Consider the following 23,604-nt stretch of genomic DNA (forward strand, 5'->3'; position numbering starts at 1 on the left):
TTGCCCCACATACAGCCTCTGGTCCCCTCCAGTCAGGGCCAGCCTGATAACCCCCCCCCATACACACACGAGGCTAAAATAGAATAATAGCTTAAAGCGGCAAGGTGCCTTTGGAACTTAAAGAGGAAGGTGGTATTAGGTGGGCAGCATGTTCTATCATGACATAAAAAAAAAGCATGTGGATGTTGATATGTTGCCACTTTATTGTCTTTTGGGCACACAAGAGATCTTCAGCTTCGAGCAGCTCAGCAGCCTTGGTAGTCCTCACAGTGGTCTGCTGGTTTCGGAGTTTGTTGTGGGACCAACTCCTTCCGCACTTGGAGTCCCCCCCCCCACACACACACCAATTTTGCATCTATGGTACCATGATTTGGTTGATAGATCAGGATTATCTTTAACCTGCAAGCCATGCGGGACTTTGCTACAATACAAGCTTGGATACCCAGGGTGTATGGATATGATACAGTGCAGGGTGTGGAGCGGGGAACAAGGAGAGGGGTTGAGAGAACTCTGCAGAAAGTGATAAGGGATCAGGGGATTAGGGATAAGTGTGGCAATGGGTGGAGCATTTTTGCCCCACCAAGAAGAGACTCACTCACAGCCAGAGTTTGACAACTCTGAGTTCCATTTTATATCTGAGGGATCTGCAGTCGAGTCTATATGTTGTTTAATGATTGCTAAGATAGGCTAAACTCTCCTTTGTGGGAGGTTGAGCACAGGATATCAGCAGGCCCGAATTATTTGTAAGCACCTGTAGGAATGGCCAATCAGCTCTTGGAGGCTTGGGCAGCAAGAGGGCCAGGATTAAAAATCCTCCTTACTTGGACAGCACCACACACACCAAAGGTTCTACATTTGGGGTGGGATTTGAGACTGCTAAAATAACCCAGACCCCTTAGGGGGTTGGTGAGGAGGATCTGGAGTCTGATTGCTCTGATCTGAATCAGGGTGTGAGGGAAGGATGTTAGTGTCTGACCTTCCACCTGGATTTTAGTCCCCATGCTGCCTGTGGAGTGGACAGAGACCTACTGCAGTTAATGTTATTAAATAAAGTTGTGCCCCTTTTGCCCACATTTATTTGTCCCAAGAAACTGTATCAAAACAGTGAAACATCACATGGAGGAAGAAAATAAATATCTGCACATAGCAACATCACTGTATTGCTAGAGGTGGAACAACCAATAGACATAATAATAAGAGTTTGTCTATTACAGAATCTTAGAAAACATTTTAAAAGTATATGGAGCTGCCTTATACTGAATCACAAAATTGATCCATGTAGCTGCACATTTATCAGACAGTTAATTCTGTTTGGTCTAATGACCATAAATAAAATTACAATTACAATCAGACAGTTAATGAATTTACTAGATATCTGTGTGATTTCTGATGTAAGTCTTGAAATAGCATTTCTTAGGAACCAGTTACACAGCTCACTGTTAACACAATTCAGTAAAATCTGTGTGCAGTTTCATCAAGTTTGATCAATACTGATGTAGGTGTTTTGAACAGAGATCATGATGATTTCCCTATATATACACATGTATATTTTTTAATAATGCCATAGTTAAAACTAGAGAAGCTCTTTGTAATCAGAATTTTAAATGCTGGGACCTTTTAAATGAATTTCACTGTAAGCCCTGTGGTTCCAGGTACCTGGCTGAATCTTTGTACAGCTCTGGCTGAGCATTAAATAATTCGATGCAGTGACTTCTGTCAAGCAGTGCCAACTTGCCAGTTAGCTTCTCCTCAGAGAACATTCTTTATGGCTCCAGTCAATTCAGCTTCTACTGAATTCAGAAGTAGCTTTAGGGCTAACTTCAGAGAAAGTATATTTACGCCAGTTCTGAATCTCCCGGAAGTCTCACCCTTAAACATTTTATTATAAAAATGTATATCATAAATGAGAACCACCCAAGGTAATTACACTACAGGCGGACCTCATTATCCACAAGGGTTAGGTTTTCAGCCCACCACCATGGATGTTGGGACATTAAGTCAATGAAAATCTGGGGATTCGATTCCAAAGTGCCGAAAGGGGGGCAAGAGAAGAAAAGGAGCACTGGCCTTCCCCCATCCCACAGACACGACATCCAGCACTGGCCTCTCTCCCTGCAGTGGGAGTTTCTCCTCAGTGATAGCCTCTCACTCTGCCAGGGCATGTGAACATGACACCCCTGCAGAGCAGGGGCCTCCGGAGGACTGATCACTGGCCACTGCCACTGCTCACACGCTCTTCAAGCTCTGACCATGAGCTCCTTAAGTGCTGGCCTCTCTTCCATGGGTCGGTAAGAAAGCAATATCCCCACAGACCAGAGACAGGGCAGGGCCGGCATTAGTGAGGTCTTCCTCGGATAACTGGCCCTCATAACTGACTGGCCAGGGTTTCCTTATAAACCCCCCCCCCCGGCAGGCTTCACAAGTCTCATGAGTCCTGGTTCTGAAGCCCATGCCAGTCAGCAATGAGGGCCAGTTCTCCAAGCAAGATCTTCCTCATGCTGGCCCTGCCTGGCCTCCAGTGGCCCCCAGTCTGCAGGGATATTGCGTTCTTGCTGACCCCAGCTACAGGGAGAGAGGCCAGCACTTCAGGAGTGAGTGGGCGGTGCTGGGACAGAGGCCAGTACTCAAGGAGCACACAACTGGTGGTGGTGGCCGGCCCCACTCTACAGGGGATGTCACATTTGCACACTCTGGCAGGGAGAGGAGGCCAGTGGTGGATGTTGTGTTCATGGGCAGGAAAGGCCAGCACTCCTTTTCTTCTTTCTCCCCTCTCCCTCTCCATCAAAAACTGTCGATACGCGAACCCCTTAACCATGGTTAACGAGGCTTGTCCTCTATTTCTAAACAGCAGACATGCAAAACCATGAGTGGATTTTAATAATTTTCATAATTTGTTTTAATAGCTATTTTATGCTATTGTTTTTATTGTGTCATGTATTTTAATCTGTGTTGACTTTTAAATTTTTTAAATTGTGTACACTGCCTAGAGATGTACATATCAGGCAGAATAAAAATATGATTGAGAAATAAATAAATAAATAAATAAATAAGCAAGCAAGCAAGCAAGCAAGCAAGCTGTGGATAAGGAGATCCTCCTGTATAGTCTCCTTCCAATTAAAAAATGACAACTTTAAAGCTAATTTTGCTGAAGTAAATGCCAAACACATACCTTGTACACAATACAAGACCAATGTGTCAGATGTTTACTTTGCACTTTGAAGTGTGATAATCAAACATCAGATAATATGGAATTTAAGATATAGTGGCTGACATCCTGGCTAGACTTCTCAGTAGTACTCAGTGGCTGCACCAGGAAAAAAAAAATTGGGGGTACAGAAGGGAAAAAGTGAATTTATGGGTGGGCAAGCTGTGTCCCATATTAGATTTCTGAAACAGAAATGTGGGGCAGTGGGGGGCAAGCCACATCTCAGGGGGCAGCATTCCCCCCATGCCCCACTGTTGGTAGTATGACTCAGGGAGTAGTTTAAAGGAGTACTTAATTGCAGTAGGTTTACTGAAATCTAAATGCAGTAAATTTAGCCAGGATGTAAGCCAGTGACTCCAGGATGCCAGCCACTTATTCCTACCAGTGTTGGAACTTACAGTGAGTGAATGTAATGCAGATAAATGTTATGCTGATGTACCAACACCTAGCATCCAGCCTAAATGAGTCATAATTAGGACCTTTAAAATTAATGGAACTAAGTTAGCAATGGCTAACTTCATTAACTTGTGGTTAATGGTTAACTTAATTAACATTAACTTCAGTGGTGCTTAGTAATGTGATTTAATTTTTGTGTTGTTTTATTATGATTTAATGTGTGTGTTATGACCTGTGGTTACAACTTACTTACTTACTTAGCAATGACTAACAAGTCTAGATGCTACCCATCTTTTATATATTACAGGTACCTATTCAAATGCAACTGTGCTAGGCAATTAAGTGTTTTAAGTAAAACAAACAGCATATGGAAGATGCATGCAACAATACCCCTCATATCAACACAAATTACTATTTGAAGCTTTAAAAACAAAAAATTATAATTCCAATATGTTCCTTTTTCTTAGTAAAGTGCATGCATTAGTTGTTATTCTGTTTGAAGATTCATTTCAGTGGGGCAAACACATATGAAGGTTCAAAGATGACAAGCTATTTTTAAGACGTAATAATATTTTAATTTCTTTTATATTGATTTCTTTTTATCTTTGTATTGTAATGTGATATTAGACCTGCAAACAAGCCCTTCTTTAGGATCCCTGCCTTTATGGATGAGACAGTCTTTTTAGTGGTGACATCGCATTTATGGAATACTATCTCAAGACAAATGTGAGAGAAAAATTACATTACTATCATGCAGGTGTCAAGTTAAAACAATCTTGTTCACCAGGGCTTCCTGTGATTAGGTAAAAACCTCCTGCTTTACACATTTGGTTATTTTATTGCTGCTAATTTAAGGTTTTTAACATTGACTATTTTATTGGGAGGGGGTTGTCTGCTCCTTTTCTGTGTTTCAATTATTTTATAATTAATCTTGGGAGTGGTGGTTTATTATTAATATTTTCACTAATTTGTGAGCAATTTTGTGGGCCAAAAAGTCAAAAGAGAGATCTAGAAGTATTTAAATACAAGTTGTTCTGGTAAGAACTATTCTGTCTACTTTCCTGTCACTATACTCATAATTGATAATTAACATACTCACAAGTTAGCCTACTTCAACCTTAAATGTTCACGTGACTGCCATCTTGAATCAGGGTGGATGACATCATTAAAAACGATGCCACTGAGCCATCCCTATGTATTCCTTACTGTAAAAGGTTTTGTCCAAATCGGTTTCCACTTGTGCCTCAAATGTCCGTGCATCTGCTATCTTGAATTGGGGTGTATGACAGAATCACGAACTGAGCTGTTGAGGTGTCTCTATGTGTCCCTATAACTGTACCCAATTTGGTTCAAATCAGTTAAGTGATTCACGTTAGCCCACTTGTATCTCAAACATTCAAGCACCCGCCATCTTGAATTGGGGTGAATGACATTATCACAAACTACACCACTGAGGTGCCCCTATGTATCCCTACAACTGTAGAAAATTTTGTCCAAATCGATTCCGCCTTGTGCCTCAAACATTCATGCATCTGCCATCTTGAATTGGGGTGTTTCAGAGCATCATAAACTATGCCGTTGAGGTGTCCTTATCTGTCCCTACAACTGTACTCAATTTGGTTCATATTGGTCCAGGCATTGCAAAGTTGACACACATGGACACACATACAGAATGCCGGGTGATTTCATAAGCTTACTTTCCTTAAGGAAAGTAGGCTAATAAAAAGAGTCTTCAGGACTGGACAAATGTGAAATATAAATGAACACAAACAAATACACTTTATGAAAAGCCACTTTATCAGGGGCTTAAATACTAATTTACAACCTTATGTAATCCGTGAAGGATAGAGCAGGCATATATTCACAAAGAATAGAAAATATCACAGCATTTCCTGTTCAGAGCGGCTTATGGTTTTTGACTTACCTATGTTTTCTTGTTACTGGACAGAAATTCCTTTACTATAGATACAATCACATTTATGCTGTACCTTTACTCAATTGGCTTTTTACAAGCTCTTCCTTTTATAGCTTCTTTCAGCACTTGTCAACTATTAATTGGGTGTTGTCACAAGGGAAACAGATGCCTTTGCCAATAGTGACTGCTTCTCTGTAAAAAGCAATTCTCCCACTCCAACTAGGCTGCTTCTCTTCCTGATGCGTAGGTAAAGCACATTGCCTGGGATGCCAGTTACAGATTGCATGTGACTGATTCTGTTTGGCAATCTCTTAACATGGGTTGGAACCATGAAATTTTTAGGAACAATGTACATTTTGGGAACCCATCTTTGCTAGGCAGATAGGTAATCGTTTGCCTAAGGAATCATATTTTTCTAATGAAAAACAATTTTTCACGAGTTTTTAGAACTATTTTATGTTTTAATGTGATGTAAAACTGATTCCGTTTAAACCAACAGAGGAATCCAGTTCCTGTTTACTTACAAGTAAGTCCCTCAGTGTTCACTGGAGCTTAGTCCTAGATCAGTATGCAAAATCTTGGAATCTAGTTCTCTCTTTTTACACTAAATGCAATAAGGTCTTAGTTTCAACCAAGTACTACTCATGTCCTACGTAACGTTGCTGTACTAAATAGTTTCTATAAATAGAGATGTGTTTATTCTTTCATATAAAGAGATATGATTTTTCTAATTTGAGACATCCCTGATTCAGGCATCCCTAAAGTCACAGTGGTGAGAAGCAAGGTTTTTTTTTTGAAGTTTTTGTAAGATTTTGGATCTTTTGGGGAAATCGGGTGAGATGCAAGGTGGGGGGGGGGGATGGGAAAGAAAAACCTACTTGGCTCAAAGTTTCCAGAACAGAGATATTATTGCAGGGGTATAGGGAGCTCACAAGTGGCTGTCGGACAAGTTCAACTGGCAGCCTCCTGCCTTTGTGCTATGCAAGAGGGCATGGGCACCAGCAGCATGACCGATGAGATGCCCATCTCCTTGCTGCACTTGGTGCCTCATTTGTGCACTATTGCGGATGGAATTCCAATAGCACATAAACAAAGCCTAGTGCAATGTGCCCAGTACAGGGACAGGTGAGTGAGCCTAGCGGTCCCACCGAAGTTGTGGGGGAAAGTGCAGTTAAGCTTCTGGTGGCCACTGGAACCTCTCAGGGAGACGGCAACCGGGGGATGCTTATCCTCTCCCGCTCAATGGTGGCCATGTGCCTGGATTATTGAAAGTGTGGGGTATTGATGATTGTTCTAGAAAAAGGCTTACATGAATACTCACCCTTTATCAAACAAACTACCTATTCTCCCCACATTTATGCACACACACTTGAAAAGTACACATTTGCTTTGATCTATTTTTTATTTAACACATATAATACGTTAAGATGATGATGATGATGATCATTAACAAAATTTAAGGCCAATGGTGATCTGAGAAGCCTCCCAAATCTGTTTATCGGGGGGGTGTCTACAGTGTTTGCAGGGCAATATTATGATACGAGAAGAAGTCTTTTGGGCTCCTTAGAGAAAACATTATGTTTTTTGCATGCCATTGTATAAGAGTCTTGCATAAGACTCTGAAAGAAGTTAATATAAACAGCTCAGAAATGTATGGTGAGATAATATTCCTATCAGTGTGTGAGGCCACATCTATCTCATCCATCCACCTATCCACAAAGTACTAGCCTCCAAATGATGATAGAAGGATGACACTGCAATCCTGACAGCACTATATCACAAAATCCACATGAAAACAAATGGCATTTACAATACTCATGTAAAATTGTAAATAGTAAGAATCAACCTCAAACAAATCCAAGGAAGTTTTAAGAATAGGGGAACTACAGGATATCGCTGTGTCCCAATATAGAGGAGAATTTATATTTATTATATTTCTGTGCTATTCCTCCTCCTGGGACCTTAGGTGTTGTACACAAAAATAAAAAGTGACAATATTCATAAAAAGAATACATTGGTGATATTCAATAAAAACTAAAATGCAGACTAGTCAACAACTTATCCTATTTCGAAATTCCAATGCTTACCTGGTCGTGAGACCTCTGAGCTGTTGAAGACTGCTTCTTGCAGGCTGCTGAGAAGAGGCTGGGGATTTGAGTTACCATGGAGATCTCTACATTCGACAGTGGAGAAATCTAGAACGAAAGGATTCCATCCATTAGCAAATCAAACGTGTACTCGTAACTCTAGTTTACTAGCCATTATTCATCTGGTTGCCTAACTAAGTAGAATCAAAGGAAGTTTACACATTATGTCATTCTAAAAAGAGGTAGAGGCCATTTGTAATGGTAGCTGTGGCCATTTGTGAGAACACTTCAACACAGTCAAGTTCAGAGCTTCTTGTCCCCTTCTTATGTTACACTGATGGCATAGAGGCATTCCATATCATTGGGCTAATGTGGAGACGTCCAGGAGGGCTTCTTCCTGTACCGGCATCCTCCTCCTTAGAAAAGAGACAATACTGGCATGAAAGGCAATTGCAGTATGGGCTTCTCTCAGAAGATTGAGTCCTTTTGCTATAACCTGAAAATTCAGGAAGGAGCTGTCAGTAACAGCACACCTAAAGAAAGCCCAAGCTATGTAGCTGAACACATGCTTGCATACAAAATGTTCAACACTCAGATTCTAGTTTAAAGGATCTCAAGTAGCAGGGCAAGGAAAAACTTCTGTCTGAATCTTTAGAGAGCTGCTGACATTCAGAGCTAAACAGAGCAATGGTCTAACTCCATATAAGCTTCCCATGTGACTATGATCATAAGTGTAATGCAAGAAGGAGGCAATTGATTATTGCCAGCGTGGTGTAGTGGTTAGAGTGCTGGACTAGGACTGGGGAGACCCGAGTTCAAATCCCCATTCAGCCATGATACTAGCTGGGTGACTCTGGGCCAGTTGCTTCTCTCTCAGCCTAGCCTACTTCACAGGGTTGTTGTGAAAGAGAAACTTAAGTATGTAGTACACCGCTCTGGGCTCCTTGGAGGAAGAGCGGGATATAAATGTAATAATAATAATAATAGTAATAATAATTATTATTATTGATTGAAAAGTGGAATAAACCAGAAGATAAGTTCTGAGAGGACAACACTGTCACTCTTCCCCACCTAAATGCATCGTTGCAACCTTTGTGGATTATCTTTGATTGCCATCAGACTTTTTTTTAAAACAGTCCTCATATTAATTATGAAGAATGAGATAAAATGAGCAACCTGTAGTAGTTTTAATGAACATATGATAATGTTTGTGTTTTCTGGTGAACGCTTTTTAAAAGATGGTTGTCTTTGTAATATCCTCCATGGGTTGTATGACCTGCCAAATGCCATTCCGAACATTATTTCACATCTCATAACCCTCAGGTTTATGTTTCGTAAAGTCTCTAATAAAAAATAAAATATCAAGTTTTTTTTAAAATCATCTTATGGACACACTGTGTGTTTATGACAGAGTTCTATAATATGTTCCAGAACTCAGCAGTAATGTTGGAGGGTGTTTTTTTTTTTTTAAAGTAGCATGAACAGTAGTTGTTATAATTCTCTCATCTGTTTTATACCCTACCCATAAACTTTAAATTGGAACAAAAGAATTAAAAAAGCTAACCAATGTGACTCAAACCGTATTTTCATTCAAATTTCTCCTGTATTTTCTGTCATTCTTAACTGATCTCTGATGAACTCTTCCAGTGTGACTATTATTATATTTTTGTACTTTTTAAAAATCCTGTGTTAACCAGCTATGCAGCAGAATCCTATGCATGGTTAATCAGAACAAGTCCCACTGAATTCACAGAACCTATTTTTAAATGTGCACTGGATTGCAGCCCTTAATTAAGATTCCAATCTCCACTGTACTACATAAGGCAACATCTCCCTCAATAAAAATTGATTTCATTGCCCTTTTATTTTCCCTCCACTGCCAACTAAAAAACAACTGCTAAACTGGAAACAATTCAGCTGTATTGCATACTGTAACGCATCACCACCAAAGGCTTTGACTGGACTAATCCTGTGACTGATTAACTATATGTAGGAGTAGCAATCAAGGAACATGGTGGAGACTGACAGGTGATCTCATCAACAATCTAATCAAAACTGTCAGCTCATTCTTTGCTTTATATATCAACAAAACATATTCCAGGAGTCTCTAGCATGTACTGTATGGCCTGAAAACTGCCAGAAAGAATTCTACTCTGGTTTTACTACTACAGAATCAGGAACTGCACCTTCTCCAGAAATTCTAAGCCAATGTTAAATGTCACTCAGGTCTCACCAGGCAATCTACCATAATGAAAACCATTTCTGAGGAATGCACTTGGTACAGAAGTGTTCTACCATCTATCAGGACAACAGGTTACTCACCTGTAACTTTGGTTCTTCTAGTGGTCATCTGTACTTCTACACAAATAAGTTATGCGCCTACGCAGAGACCTCATCAGAACCTAAGCTCAATTCTCCTGCTTTGGGCAGGAACCTTGCCCCCAGCCACTATATAGCGGCTACGCCACTCCTCAACCCCTCAGTCACAAAGTCCAGCTTCAGTGAACCCTGAGGGGAGGACGGAAGGGCGTGTAGAAGTACAGAGGACCACTAGAAGAACCAAAGTTACAGGTGAGTAACCTGTTGTTCTTCGACGTGGTCTCTGTCTTCTACACAAATGGGCGTATAACAAGCTAGCATCCAAGGAGGAGGGAAGAACAGAATAAAATATAATCTGCCAGAAATGTTTATTTCAGAAACAAGTACATCAACTGAAAATGGATTTCAGGACACTCCTGCCAAACACAGCATCATTCCGTGCCCTGGGATCAATTGCATGACGACGAATAAATGAATGGGGCGAAGCCCAAGTAGCTGCCTAACATATAGCGTCCAACGGAACCGCCCGATCAAAGGCCACAGAGGCCATCACAGACCTAACAGAGTGTGCCTTAACCATAGCAGGCAACTGCTTATGGGCCAATTGATAACAAAGTTCAATACTGGAAACTATCCATCTAGACATGGACTGGGCCGAAACTTGTAGACCTTTACGCGGTCCATGATATAGAACAAACAAGGAAGGAGATTTCCTCCAGTCAGCAGACCTCTGAACGTAGAAGGATAACGTCCTTCAAATGTCCAAACGGTGTGACCGTCTTTCCGCATCCGATGAAGGATTTGGAAAAAACACGGGCAAAGTGAACAAACGGTTAAACATGGACACCACTTTGGGCAGGAACTGGACATACGACCTGAGCATGACCTTGTCCTTATGGAACTGAAGGTATGGTTAACCCTCTGGGCCCTCAACTCACTGACCATTCTGGCGGAGGTCACGGCCACCAAAAAGGCAACCTTCCAGGTCAAAAGATGAGGATCAATTGAAGCCACGGGCTCAAACGGCGGCTGTAGCAGTTTACCATTGACAGGTCCCAGGTCGGTGACATGACAGGATTGACTGGGAACATATGAGTCAAACCTTTCAGAAAACTTTTTACCACCGGATCTTTAAACCATGAAGCCCGGTCAGTGGGGGAACATGCCACAATGGCAGCCAAATACACCTTAAGAGATGAAAGCTTTAAAACAGATTCCTTAAGAGACAACAGATAATTACAGATATCTTGAATGGATGGATTAAGCGCATCAAAGTTATGCAGTACCGTGAAGGAACATAAACGGGTCCACATGTGGTCATAGGATTTCTGGGTGGACTGCTTTATGGCAGGAACCAGAACTTCCCTAAGTCTCAATGGGAAGTCAGCAGAAACTTCCATGCTATCAGATGGAAGGAATGAACATCTGGGTGAAGAACCCATCCTTTCTCCTGCAACAGCAGGTCCAGCACGGCAGTCAGGCATTTCCAATCCACTGCCAAGCACCTCAGGACCAGAAACTAAGGCTTCCTGGGCTACCACGGGGCTATCAGGATTGCCCTGGCCCGATCCACCCTCAGTTTGTGCAGGACCCTCGGAATGAGGGGAAACGGGGGAAACACATACAGAAGGGGGCCCATCCAGGATAGGACGAAGGAATCAATAGAGTGCACATTGCGCATTGCCTTGGGAAGCAAATAGGCCCAGTGATGGAACTCCCCAGTTCATAAATAAATAAATAAATAAATAATTTGTGTGTGTGTATGTGTATATATATATATATATATATATAAAACACATTTATAAACCACTCCATCCAGAGGCTCTGGGTGGTGTACAACAACTTCTTTGAACAACAAAAGAATTAACACCCACAATTCAAACACAATGCTAAAAACAATATAAAAACCATTCAAAAATGATTAAAAATATTTAAAACCAATTAAAATACTTTAAAAGAACAACAACACTTTACAAGCCTTGGAAGGCCAGACCAAATAAATAGGTTTTTAGGGCTCTCTTAAAGGCCGTCAGCGAGCCTAAACTGCAGATATCTGCCAGGAGTACATCCCATAAACCAGGAGCAGCTACAGAAAAGGCCCGGTTTCGAGTTGCCACCAGACGTACCAGTGGTAACTGGAGACGGACCTCTCCAGATGACCTCAACAAGCAATGGGGAACATATTGAAGAAGGCGCTCTCTAAGGTAATCCAGACCCAAGCTGTTCAGAGCTTTAAAGGTAATAACCAGCACTTTGTATTTTGCCCGGAAACATATCGGCAGCTAGTACAGCTGTTTTAAGACAGCCATAATATGGTTTCTCTGGGTTACCCCAGAGACCAGTCTGGCTGCCGCATTTTGAACTAACTGAAGTTTCTGAACTACGTACAAAGGCAGCCCCATGTAGAGCACATTGCAGTAGTCGAGCCTGGAGGTTACCAGCTGATGCGCCACTGTTTTGAGATCGTTCTCTTCAAGAAATGGACGAAGCTGTCGAATCAGCTGAAGCTGATAGAAAGCATTCCTGGCCATAGCCTCCACCTGAGATACTAGGGTGAGGTCTGGATCCAAGAGCACTCCCAAGCTGCGTACTTGTTCTTTCTTGGGAAGTGTAACCCAATCCAGCACTGGAAGATCTAATTCATCCCTTAAATTCCGATCCCGCACAATGAGCACCTCCGTCTTGCTTGGATTCAGCTTCAATTTGTTATCCCTCATCCAGCCCATTACTGCCTGTAGGCAGGCATTTAGGAAGTGAATGCCATTTCCTGATGATGAAGATGAAGATGATAAGGAGAAATGATGATAAGGAGAGATTTGGGTGTCATCAGCATACTGATAACACCCTGCACCAAATCTCCTGATGACCTCACCCAGCGGTTTCATGTAAATATTAAAAAGCATTGGTGACAGAATGGAGCCCTGAGGGACTCCATATAACAGCTCCCATTTTAAAGAGGAACTATCACCAAGCTCCACCATCTGGAATATGCCTGAGAGATAGGAGCGGAACCACTGCAAAGCAGTGCCTCCTATCCCCAATTCCCCCAGGTCTTCCGGAAGGATACCATGGTTGATGGTATCGAACGCCACCAAGAGATCCAAAAGAACCAACAGAGTCACACTCCCTCTGTCAATTCCCCGGTAAAGGTCATCCATCAGGCCGACCAAGGCAGACTCAACCCCATAGCCCAATCTAAAGCCAGTTTGAAATGGGTCTAGAAAATCGGTTTCCTCCAAAACCGCCTGGAGCTGGTTAGCCACCACTCTCTCAGTCACCTTACCCAACCATGGGAGATTGGAGACCAGCCTATAACTGTCCATCACTGAGGGATCTAGGGAAGGCTTCCTAAGAAGTGATCTAATAATTACCTCCTTCAAACAAGGAGGCATCCTACCCTCCCTCAGCGATGAGTTAATGATATTAACTAAGCCATCCCCAACAATCTCCCTGCCAGATAAAAGCAGCCAAGTTGGGCAAGGATCCAGAGAAAAAGTAGTAGGCCGCACTGCCCCAAGCAGCTTGTCCACGTCATCAGGCATCACAGATTGAAACTGATCCAATCTAATACTGCAAGAGGGATTGCTGGACACCACCTTAATAAACTCTGCAGAAACAGTGGAGTCCAAGTTGGCCTGAATACAGGAGATTTTGTTCGCAAAGAAACCATTAAAAGCATCACAGCAGAATAAAGTCCCCAGGGATTGGTTTGAATTGGATGGAGCCTGAATCAAACTCCTCACAACCCGGGACAGGTCTGCCAGACGCGAATCTGCAGAAGCAATGCGCGCAGACCAGAATTGGTTTTTCCCCGCATGCATGGCCTCTGCATAAACCTTCAATTGGGCTCTATGCTGTGTTCTGTCACATTCAAACCAAGTTCTCCTCCACTTGCACTCTAGTCACCTACCTTGCTGCTTCAGACCCCGTAACTTCTCTGTATACCAAGGGGCCACTTTTAAGGCAGATCGGAAGGGACGCTTAGGAGCGATCGGGGATAATCAGGGAAATGTGTCTCTGAGAACACCTTGGTGTAAAGCCTTCTCATGGGAGACCACCGTCAATCTGCTCAGAGTGTCCACTTAGACATTTAACACACTTTGTATATGAACTGCCTGAGGCAATACCAGATTTGTGCCACGCATCAATGCCAAAGATCCAGAGCCAGAAACAGAAGGCTCTTCGAGGACATGCCACTCTGTCGATTGACATAGGCTTTTGCCATTGTATTGTCTGTTTGTATTATCACTGAATGATCCCCAATCAGGAGCAGGAAGCCTTTGCGAGAATTGAAGATGGCCAACAGCTCCAGATAATTGTTGTGTCAAGTCCTCTCTTTAGGGGACCAATGTCCACTCAGAGAAGCCCTTCCAGGTGTGCCCCCCAACCGAGCTCCAATGCATCTGTTGTGACCACCCATCGGGCTTGAGGGGCCTGAAAGGGAGTACTGACACTCAAGTGCCAAAACTGCATCCACCACTCTGCCGTCACCCATACCCATCGAAGGGATGTGCGTTCCAGATAGCCCAGATCCCGAATAGGATTGAACATGTCTTTAAAAACCACCTCTGAATGACGTGCATTTGAAGAGGTGCTTGAGGTAGCACCTACCTCGCTGCCATGTGATCCAGCAGGTGCTGTATGGAGAGCATAGTCAGTGGGCCTCCGGCTAGGAAAGCGACTGCCAGTCTCTGGAGAGTAACTATTTGGCCCATCTGAAGGAAAACCTTTTCCCAGGTTGTGTCGAATATCAGTCCAATGAACTGAATTCAACAGGTGGGTTCCAACTGAGATTTTCTGAAGTTTATTTGGAAACCCAGCTCCTACACAGTATGTAGCATGATCTCAAGGGCATCCAGGACCATACACGTGGTGCTCGCCAAGATGAGCCGATCATCTAGATATGACAGCACCTGCAAACCTTGCTCCTGCAGAAACGCTACCACCAGGGCCAGGCATTTCGTAAAGACCAGTAGTGCAGTTGTGAGGCCAAATGGCAAAGCCTTGAATTGATAGGGGATCCCCCCCGCCCGATCTGAAACCGCAGGAACCGTTGATGCTGAAGGCATATTTAAACATGATAGTACACATCTTTTGGATCCAGGGAAATCATCCACATGTTCTTTCCCAGGATGGTCATAATGGTCGGTATCGACAGCATTTGGAACCTTTTGTAGACCAAATGTTTGTTCAGGGCCCTGAAGTCTAGTATAGGGCGCTGACTGCTGTCTGGCTTTGGCACATGAAAGTACCAGGAATAGAACCCGGGGCTGTCAGGGTTGGAGACTGGCTCAATCACATCCTTTTCCAGGAGAGCAGCAACCTCTTGATCCAACTCGAGGGTGCAAGGAGTCACCACAATCCCGGACAACGGCTGTGTCCCGCAAAACTCCAGGGCATAGCCCAAACATATAATTGTGAGGACCCGCTGGTCCATAGTCACTTTGTCCCAGTTCACCGAGAATGGGGCCAGGCAAGTCCTGAAGCGTCCCAAATCATTGCTTCTTCTGGGAGATATTCGGACACTGTTTCTGAAAAGCCAACTTAATGGGCTGGTCACCCAACTTGTATCTTGGTTGGAATTTGTTACCATGAAAGGACCGTTCCAAAGGCGACTGTTGCTGGGAATAGGCCCTCTATGTCTGGTAAGGTGACCACCTGACAGTTTTCTGCAGTTTGGTAGTCAGTGAAGCATACAACACAGAACGTGCTGTGCTCCTCAACTTCTGAACTTTCTGGAGCGTGTCATCAGTCTGTTCTGAAAAGGGACTAGAGACTTCAAACGGCAGGTCCTCAGTCCTAGCATAGGCCTCATACAAGTGCAACCAAGCATGTGGTCTGAGCTCCACAGATGTGGCCATCACCTTGGCTGCACATTCCACCGAATGTCGGGCCGAATAAAGTTCCCATTTTGCCAGCTGAATGGCCTCACAGAAAAACGCTTTTGCCAGATCCCTCTTGTCCTGTGGGAGGAGATCCAGGAAAGGGCCCACCTTCTCCCACAAAAAGTGGCTATATCAGGCATTATAAGCCTGATAATTGGCCACCCTCAAGTGGAGGACCAAGGCCGAATACAGCCTCCTCCCAAAGGAATCCAATTTTCTGCCTCAGTGCAGACTGGCTGTGACCCCTGGTCCTTTGCAAGAAAGCCTCCACAATATTCGAGTTTGAGGTGGAATGATTTTTTTTAAAAGGATGTATCATCCTGCAGCTGCACCCTGTAGAATTCTCTAAACGCCTGTTAGCCAAGAAAGCATTTTTGGCCTCTTCCAATGAGTTCGCATGACCTTCAGCAATGCCAAATTCAGGGGCAGAGTGGCCCGTACCTTGGCCTCTGAGTCGGTAAGGCTAAACAAAGGGTCTAGTTCTCCCCTTTGCTGGTTACTGAGGCTCACTCCCAAGGCCAATGCCATTCGGACCACATAAGCAGAGTACAGTTTGAGGTCCTCTGACGGGGAGACAGGCTTGGAGTCAGACTGTATGTTGAACGGGGACGAGCCCAGGGAAATGACTTCAGAGTCCTGGGAGCTAGCATCACTTTCATGCTTGGGCTCTGGGGGAGCCAGAGGGTCTTGTGTCAGGGGTGTAGAACCCGAAGGTGAGCCTGGTTTGCTATCTAGGTTGTCCGGTAACAAACCAGAATGTTCTGCCTGCAAACTTTGGACAGGCACGGTAGCCTGATGCAGCACTGGAACCGAAGGGGACGGTTCACGACGCTTGTTACGATCCCTCGGGGAGCGTTGCGGTGAGTGCGAACGCCTCCCTTCCAAGGGGGGGGGGGTTTCCACACCAACCCCTCATCATTACTGGTTTCCCATACATGGGACCTTCTGAGTAACTGGCTCCATAACGGGGTCGAGCATAGTCCGAGTAGTCAGAATGATAGTCCACCTGGTATCGATTGCTCGATCCCGAGTCCCACGCCACGCGCCATAAGGTGGCTCAGCGTCCACCAAGGATGAGCGATATTCCGGCGTCTGGCATCGGTCTTGATACGATTTATCATGATGGTCCCAAGACTGATCCTGTCTGTAAGTCGAGGAACGTTCTTCTGAGTCCCAACGGGTACCACGGTCCCTAAGAGGGATACCCTCTTGTTGCCTTTGAGGGGATGACTGGCATCTAGGCAGCCACAATGTGTCTTCTGATGGCTTGGTTGGAGAATAAGCTTCCTCCTTCAATGAAGCACACCCCGGTTCATCTGTCGCCACCGAACGTTCTCTACTCTATCTAGCCCGATCGTGGGCTAAGTCAACCGAGTCCACAGTCACGGGTGAGCTACATCTTGTGGACACCGACAACTTCTGCGCTGGATGATCCAAGGCCACTTTTGTCTTTTTGGCCACAGGGGCCTCTGATGTAGGAACTTCCTCCGATTTCTTCTTCTTGGGTATATGAGGGAGGTGTTGACCCACTGGCAAATGACAATGCAGGTTCTTCTTTTTATCTTCGGTACCGACCCTGAGGTATTCAGGGAGGACTTCAGTACCAAAGGCGGCTGATGCTGAGGGAGAACCTCTGGGTGCACCAGCTCACTTGAAGCCATCGAAGGCCGAGCAGTAGAAGATGCCAAGATCGGTACTGGGGTTGGGTTTTCAGCCTCTACAGCAGCGGATACCATACGCTCCGATTGTACCGATGAAGCCATTTTTATGGACCGCTTCAACGACAGGGCTTCCAAGGAACAGAGAACCAGATCCCACAGGGCTGCACTCAGGCAAGAAGCCCTATTTTTGCAAGCCTGCTTTGTGAACTTCTGGCAGTGAAGACAGGTCTCGACAATGTGGGATTCCCCCAAGCACAAGAGACACTTGGTATGAGTATCGGGGGAAAGGATCTTAGATCCGCAGCAGATACATTTTTAAAAGTTCATTGAGCCCGGCATAAACGCCAAAAGCTGGCCACCACACTCCGTACCAGCCGGGATCGGAGCTCCAAGGAAGGGGAAAACCCGCAAGAAACAAAATGCCAAAGCAACAACGCTACTACGTGAAAGAATTAAAGAAACAAACAAGGAAAAACGGAGAAACTAAAGAAGCAGAGAGAAAAAAACAACAAGGGGACACCTTGATCCTACTCATTGCTGAGCTGTAGATTTACAATGTTCACTAAAGCGCAGACGAAGAAAGACTGAGATGATGAGGAGTGGTGCAGCCGCATATAGCGGCTGGGGGCGGGGCTGGGAGCGGGGTTCCCGCCCAAAGCAGGAGAATTGAGCTTGCTAGGTTTCGATGAGATCTCTGCACAGAAACATAGCCCATTTGTATAGAAGACATAGATCATGTCAAAGAAACATCTATCAGTGGTTCTCCTTTCACGGAACAAGAGATGCTCGCAGAATAATAACCTTTCACTGTCTCTATAACCTACCAAACTGTATCCAAAAGAGGAAGGCCAGAAGTTGGCTTTTATATACAATAGTAATATTATTTGTTTTCAACCTGTAATCCATAGGAAACATAAAAATATACAAAGAACCCTGCTGGATCAGACCAAAGGTTGTCCAGCAACTAGCCAGATGTTTCCAAGAAAATGACAAGTGGGACTTAAAGGAAATACTGTTGCCCCTCAGCAAGTAGAATTCAGGGGTATTTTGCTTCTGAGCAGGCATGTTCCATGTAAACAACATGATTAATAGCTATTGATGGATTATGACGAAGAGCTATTAATTTCACGGATTAATTATGCATTGTGTGAAAACAGGAGCCTTGGTCAGACAGAGGGGCGGGAGGTGGGAGAGACAGAATGCTGTACTTGTGTACAGCATTCCTGAACACGCTTTGAAGTACCACCCCCAAACATGCTAACATGCCGGGTAACCTCATCCTCGCCACACTGCTCAGTTACGACATTTGTTTGAGGAGGCAAATGCCATAAGAGACTTTGTCAAAACCTTATTGGAAGTCCAAGTATATAATGTCTACTGGACAGGGGCATAACGATAGGGGGGAGGGGGGGCATGTGCCCTGGGCGCCACTTGGCAGGGGGCGCCAAAAAGTGCCCCCGCCGATCCCCTTCCTTTCCCGAAAATTTTTTTTTTGCAAAAAAAAAAATTTCTTTGTAAAAAATTTTGAGTCCGGGTCGTCGTCGGCGCCCCTCCCCCCCCTCGGCGCAGGTGCGACTTGCCAGTCACAAGATCTCTTCCGGGCCAGAGAGGCTGCAGTGAGGGTTGGTAGGAGATGCCAAGCACGTGCATTCAGGGTCGCTTCCTTCCTGGCACCGGGGATTTACTCTTCGGGGAAGACCTGCAAAGCCGCAGCAGCGAAGTAACAGTGCTTGGCCGGCGGGTGAGTCAGGAAAAACAATTGGGGGATTGGTTTCCATTCATTTGCCTGGAGAGGCTGGCGACCAAGCGGGGAATGGTAGTGTGGAGATGGATGGCGGCGGCAGCAGCCTTTGCAGGGTAAACTTCCCTCCATGTGCTTTAACTCTAGATGTGAAAAATAATGAGGCAATTCTCGGTTTGAGGGTGGCTCAGCTATTATTATGTATGTGCATGCAAAATAGAGTATGCTGTGTGTGTGTGTGTGTGTGTGTGGTCAGTCGTTTTTGCAGCAGCGATCCTGTCTGTTATAACCAGCGGAACGTGTGCCTTAAAAAACAAAAAAAGACCAAAAAGAAAGAAGAAGGAGGGGGGGAAGCGGGGGGGGGGGATGAAGCCCAGACTTTAGCCTTTCCCGCTTGAAGCTGAGAAGATCATGCTTGAAGAGAAGAAAATCAGAGCACAAAAGTTTGCAGATTGTACATATATGGCTAAGTAGCTGAGTTGCATAGTATTGTGCAAACCAGGGTCCTACTCAACTGGCTGCAGGGACTCGCTCGACTACTGTGTTGCTGTTAGAGCGGTGTCCCTCCCATCTGTCTGTGACGAGCGGGCAGATAAATCTGCCACTTGTTTTATTGCTCTGCTGCCTGCTGTCTTTCCAACGTGGAAAATGAATGCGGGAGTGAATGCATTGTTCGTTCCCCAGACCCTGAACACTCGAGTTGCTGGAAGGAGCTGTTAGTTTTTCCCACATGCACACCTTGTTGTGATTGAAGCTTTTTTTGAATACCAGTAACTTCTCTTTCTCCTTCTCCTTCTGTGTGGAGAAAGAACTCTTGCCTTATTTTGTGTTGTCCCAGCATAAATTACAGTGTATCTCAGGGGTGGGACTGCAAGGAGCTTTGCCTTCACATAAGCCACCAGAAAGCCCTTCCAAACTGCTTTTGTTGTTCTTGCATTTTTGTGGGAAGTGCTGTGATGACATGAGTAGGAGAAAACCCGTAGGTCAGATGTTATTCCACAAACTTTGCTTGCATGAAGTTATCCAGTCTCATACACTGCATTGTTAATATTTGGATTTATTTCTTCCACAGTGTCTTATTTTCTTTCTTATCAGTTCTGAAATAGGAAGAAGCCCTTGTTCCTAACAAGTGGAGTGTTCCTAACAGTATAATAAACAATAAACATATTTTAGGAAAAATGTGGGCTTATATACTAGTTTTTAAGAAAGTAATGCAGCAGATGAAGTAAATTAAGCAATTGCAGAACAAAAGGGAGAATTTACTCTGCAATCTTCCACTTTTTTTTGCACTCTGATCCTGTTCATGCTTACTCTAAAGTAAGTTATGCTGAATTCAATGGGGTTTATACCCAAGTAAGTATGCAAAAGATGGTAGCCTTGGATTCAGTGTTGTGTTTTAGCTCTTCTCCTCCGCTTCGCATAGCAGGCTTCACCCCCACCCCTAAACTGGCGCTCTCCTGGCTTGCATTGCGTGAGTTTCCTTTTGCAATCCCACCTTGGAGCCACTCGAGGTGAGGTGGGATTGCAAAAGAAAACTCACACAATGCAAGTGGAGCCACAAGTGGCACTCTCCGGCTTGCATTGCGTGAGTTTCCTTTTGCAATCCCACCGGGATTGCAAAAGGAAACTCATGCAATGCAAGCCAGGAGAGCGCCACAATTGACTAACTGAGGGAAAGTCTTTGCAGCAGCTTAGAATTCTTGCTTCTACTGTACAGAATACTGACTCTATTTGGACTTGTGTTGCTAGCACAATGCATTCCACAAGTGTCCTTTTTAGCAGCCTGCGCCCCCATTTGGTTTGTTGCAAAAGCAAGTTCCAAATTTATTTTTAATTAAATAAAATTAAAGTTTTCAATTTTTAAAGGGGGGGGGCGCAATTTCAGTGCTTGCCCCAGGCGCCGTTTTCCCTAGTTATGCCTCTGTTACTGGATCACACTTATCCATGTGCTTAATGTGCTTAACAAAAACACAGAATAAAGGCAGAAAACTGTAACGTACATAAATCCCAACATGTTGGCAGCATTCCAGCTCCTACTGCTACTTCTCTTAAGCTTCCAAATCCAAGGTGGTGGCATTGGCAGTAACTCATCCCTGTGGTTCCTAGTAGTCACTGGGACCGGTTCCTAGCTATCACTTCCAGTGGATCAAGGAGCTTCCTGGCTCTAAGGGCCTGCTGATTCCCACTCTGAAGCATAAAAGTACACTCATATGGAGGCTGACTATCTCAGGAAGGGGCTATCACATAAACCACCACTCAATCATTAGCTGATTTAAGTGAGACACTGTTAGTTCTGCAGAAAAATACCAAAGAGTGGCCATGCCTTTTGCAGTTTCCAAAAACCAAAGAGATGCACACTAATACACAAGATAAATGTTTTGTATTCTTTTGAAATGATGAACAGCTTTAATATTATGAAACATTCCCTGAGACATAGTCTATAATTTTTGCATGAATATCACAATGCATGGCAAACTGCAGCATATCATGAATATATATACCATGAAGCTGAAAGATTAAGCTATGGTGTTTCCCCACAAAATATGCTTTAAGACAAGCTGACACACAAAGATGTGAACAGAACCACTAGACAGCTGCATTGTTTTTCCATCCAAGACTATCCTGCACATTGTTGCATAATTTCAGCTTCACAGATCTAGGACAATCGTTTAGGATAACACTGCAGCAGAAGAAGCTGCTCAGCATCCATGAAAACAGGTGAAAATATCATTTACAACTCAGCTGTTTACTGCAGCCTAGTCAAAGATTGTATGGTTGACACAAGTCCAATTTAGAGGCAAGGACCTGCGTGTTCCTCATTTAAGCCGGGCCTTCAGTTGCTATGTGTAAAACTATATTTGTACCATAAGACAACTCAGAGCGGCAAACCAGGATCTACTAGAGCCATCTACACATGTAGACTTCACAGTGTCCATACACAACCAGGACCACATTTATTTATTAAACGTACAGCTTGAATTCTGATTTCCCCCAATACATAAAGCAGCTGGCAATAAAAAATACATTCATATCCACACATAAAATGTGACATGCATTAAAGTTGGTCTCAAATCAAATCACTGGGGGCTTTCTGTAATAAGAAGCTCCTCTTTCAATAAAAAACAACAACAACCTATACAACCAAGACACGGCTGCTGATGGTGGGAAAACTGCACAACATGACTTTGGTTTAATCTTATTAATGAGACAGAAAGGTGCCAGGAGGAGCCACAAAGTGAAGACAAGAAAGGCAGGGAGATCATAAGATATGGAATAACAAGAGTGTAAAGATCAGCAATGCGGACAAGAAAAGCACAAAGGGAAGGACATTCAGAAAATACAAGAGAAATATTCTCCAAGAATATTCCCTCCTAGTGTCAACACACTAGTCATAATGCCATTGGTCTGTCTCTGTGAAGGGGCAGAAAAAGCAAGTTTCCACAGCCCAGTGTCAAGCTAAAAGACCTACACAGGGGTACACAGAGCATTTTTAATTTGTAAAGCCAGCATAATATACAAAACTGTATAAAGTATCTGCTGTTTATGTGGCATGGAAATTAAGGTCATCATCTTAACTTGCAATTTCCATGCTTTCTGGACCATGAGCAAAAATTGTAAACATCTTAACTCAAATCTTAAACGAAAGGGTTTTTGATATTTAATATTTAATATACAGTAATAGTGCAATGTGTCAATATTAATTCATTCATTAATTCATTCATTCATTCATTACATTTATAAACCGCCCCATCCAGAGGCTCTGGGTGGTGCACAACAACTTTTAAAGACATAAAAACACACAATTGAAAACATAGTGCTAAAAACAATATAAAAACAATTCAAAAACAAAACTATTCAAAACCAATTAAAATACCTTTAAAAAACAACAATACTTATTGTTCCAGCAGAGCAGCCCTTAGGCTGGACTTTGGGGGGCAGCTCCGTGGCCCTGGCAGCCTTTCTTCCCTGGAGGGCTCCAGCACACCTGACTCCCCAGCCCACAGCCAGCACAGGCTCTGCAATGCCTCTTCTGCAACCAGCATGCACTGGCAGCATTGGGCTGGCCATCATCAGGAGGCTCGCCTGTCCATTGGGAAGCTCGCCCGGTCACTGGGAGGCACGCTGCAGGTCCCCCACCCGACTATCAGCTGTTTGGTGGGTGGGCAGGGCTTCTGGAGGCCTCTCTGCCAGCCTTCCTGAACCTCCCCAGCACAGGCTGGCAGGCTGCCTGCAGGCAGCAGTGTAGATAGAGGCAAAGTGCCCAGCGCTGACTGCCACCAGAGTGCTGTGCAGTGCACACTCTCTGCCTTGCCCTGCCCAGCCGCTACCTACTGGTGTGCTGCCTGTGCCTGCCTCCTCCTCAGAGTTAGTAATGGAAGCTATGTGATTTCCTTT

At 44.1% G+C, this 23,604-nt stretch overlaps 1 protein-coding gene across 8 annotated transcripts in view; it reads right to left on the bottom strand.

Moving 5' to 3' along the window:
• The window catches only part of TBL1X (transducin beta like 1 X-linked), a 214,332-nt gene that overhangs the window by 73,572 nt on the left and 117,156 nt on the right, over positions 1-23,604 (bottom strand). For all 8 annotated transcript variants that reach the window (XM_053311760.1, XM_053311763.1, XM_053311759.1 and 5 more), the window contains one exon: positions 7,604-7,711. In XM_053311760.1, coding sequence (XP_053167735.1) covers positions 7,604-7,711 — 108 coding nt within the window. The remainder of the gene's footprint in view (positions 1-7,603; positions 7,712-23,604) is intronic.

This window comes from Hemicordylus capensis, chromosome 3 (genome assembly GCF_027244095.1).
Source record: "Hemicordylus capensis ecotype Gifberg chromosome 3, rHemCap1.1.pri, whole genome shotgun sequence".
NCBI classification, from domain to species: Eukaryota; Metazoa; Chordata; class Lepidosauria; order Squamata; family Cordylidae; genus Hemicordylus; species Hemicordylus capensis.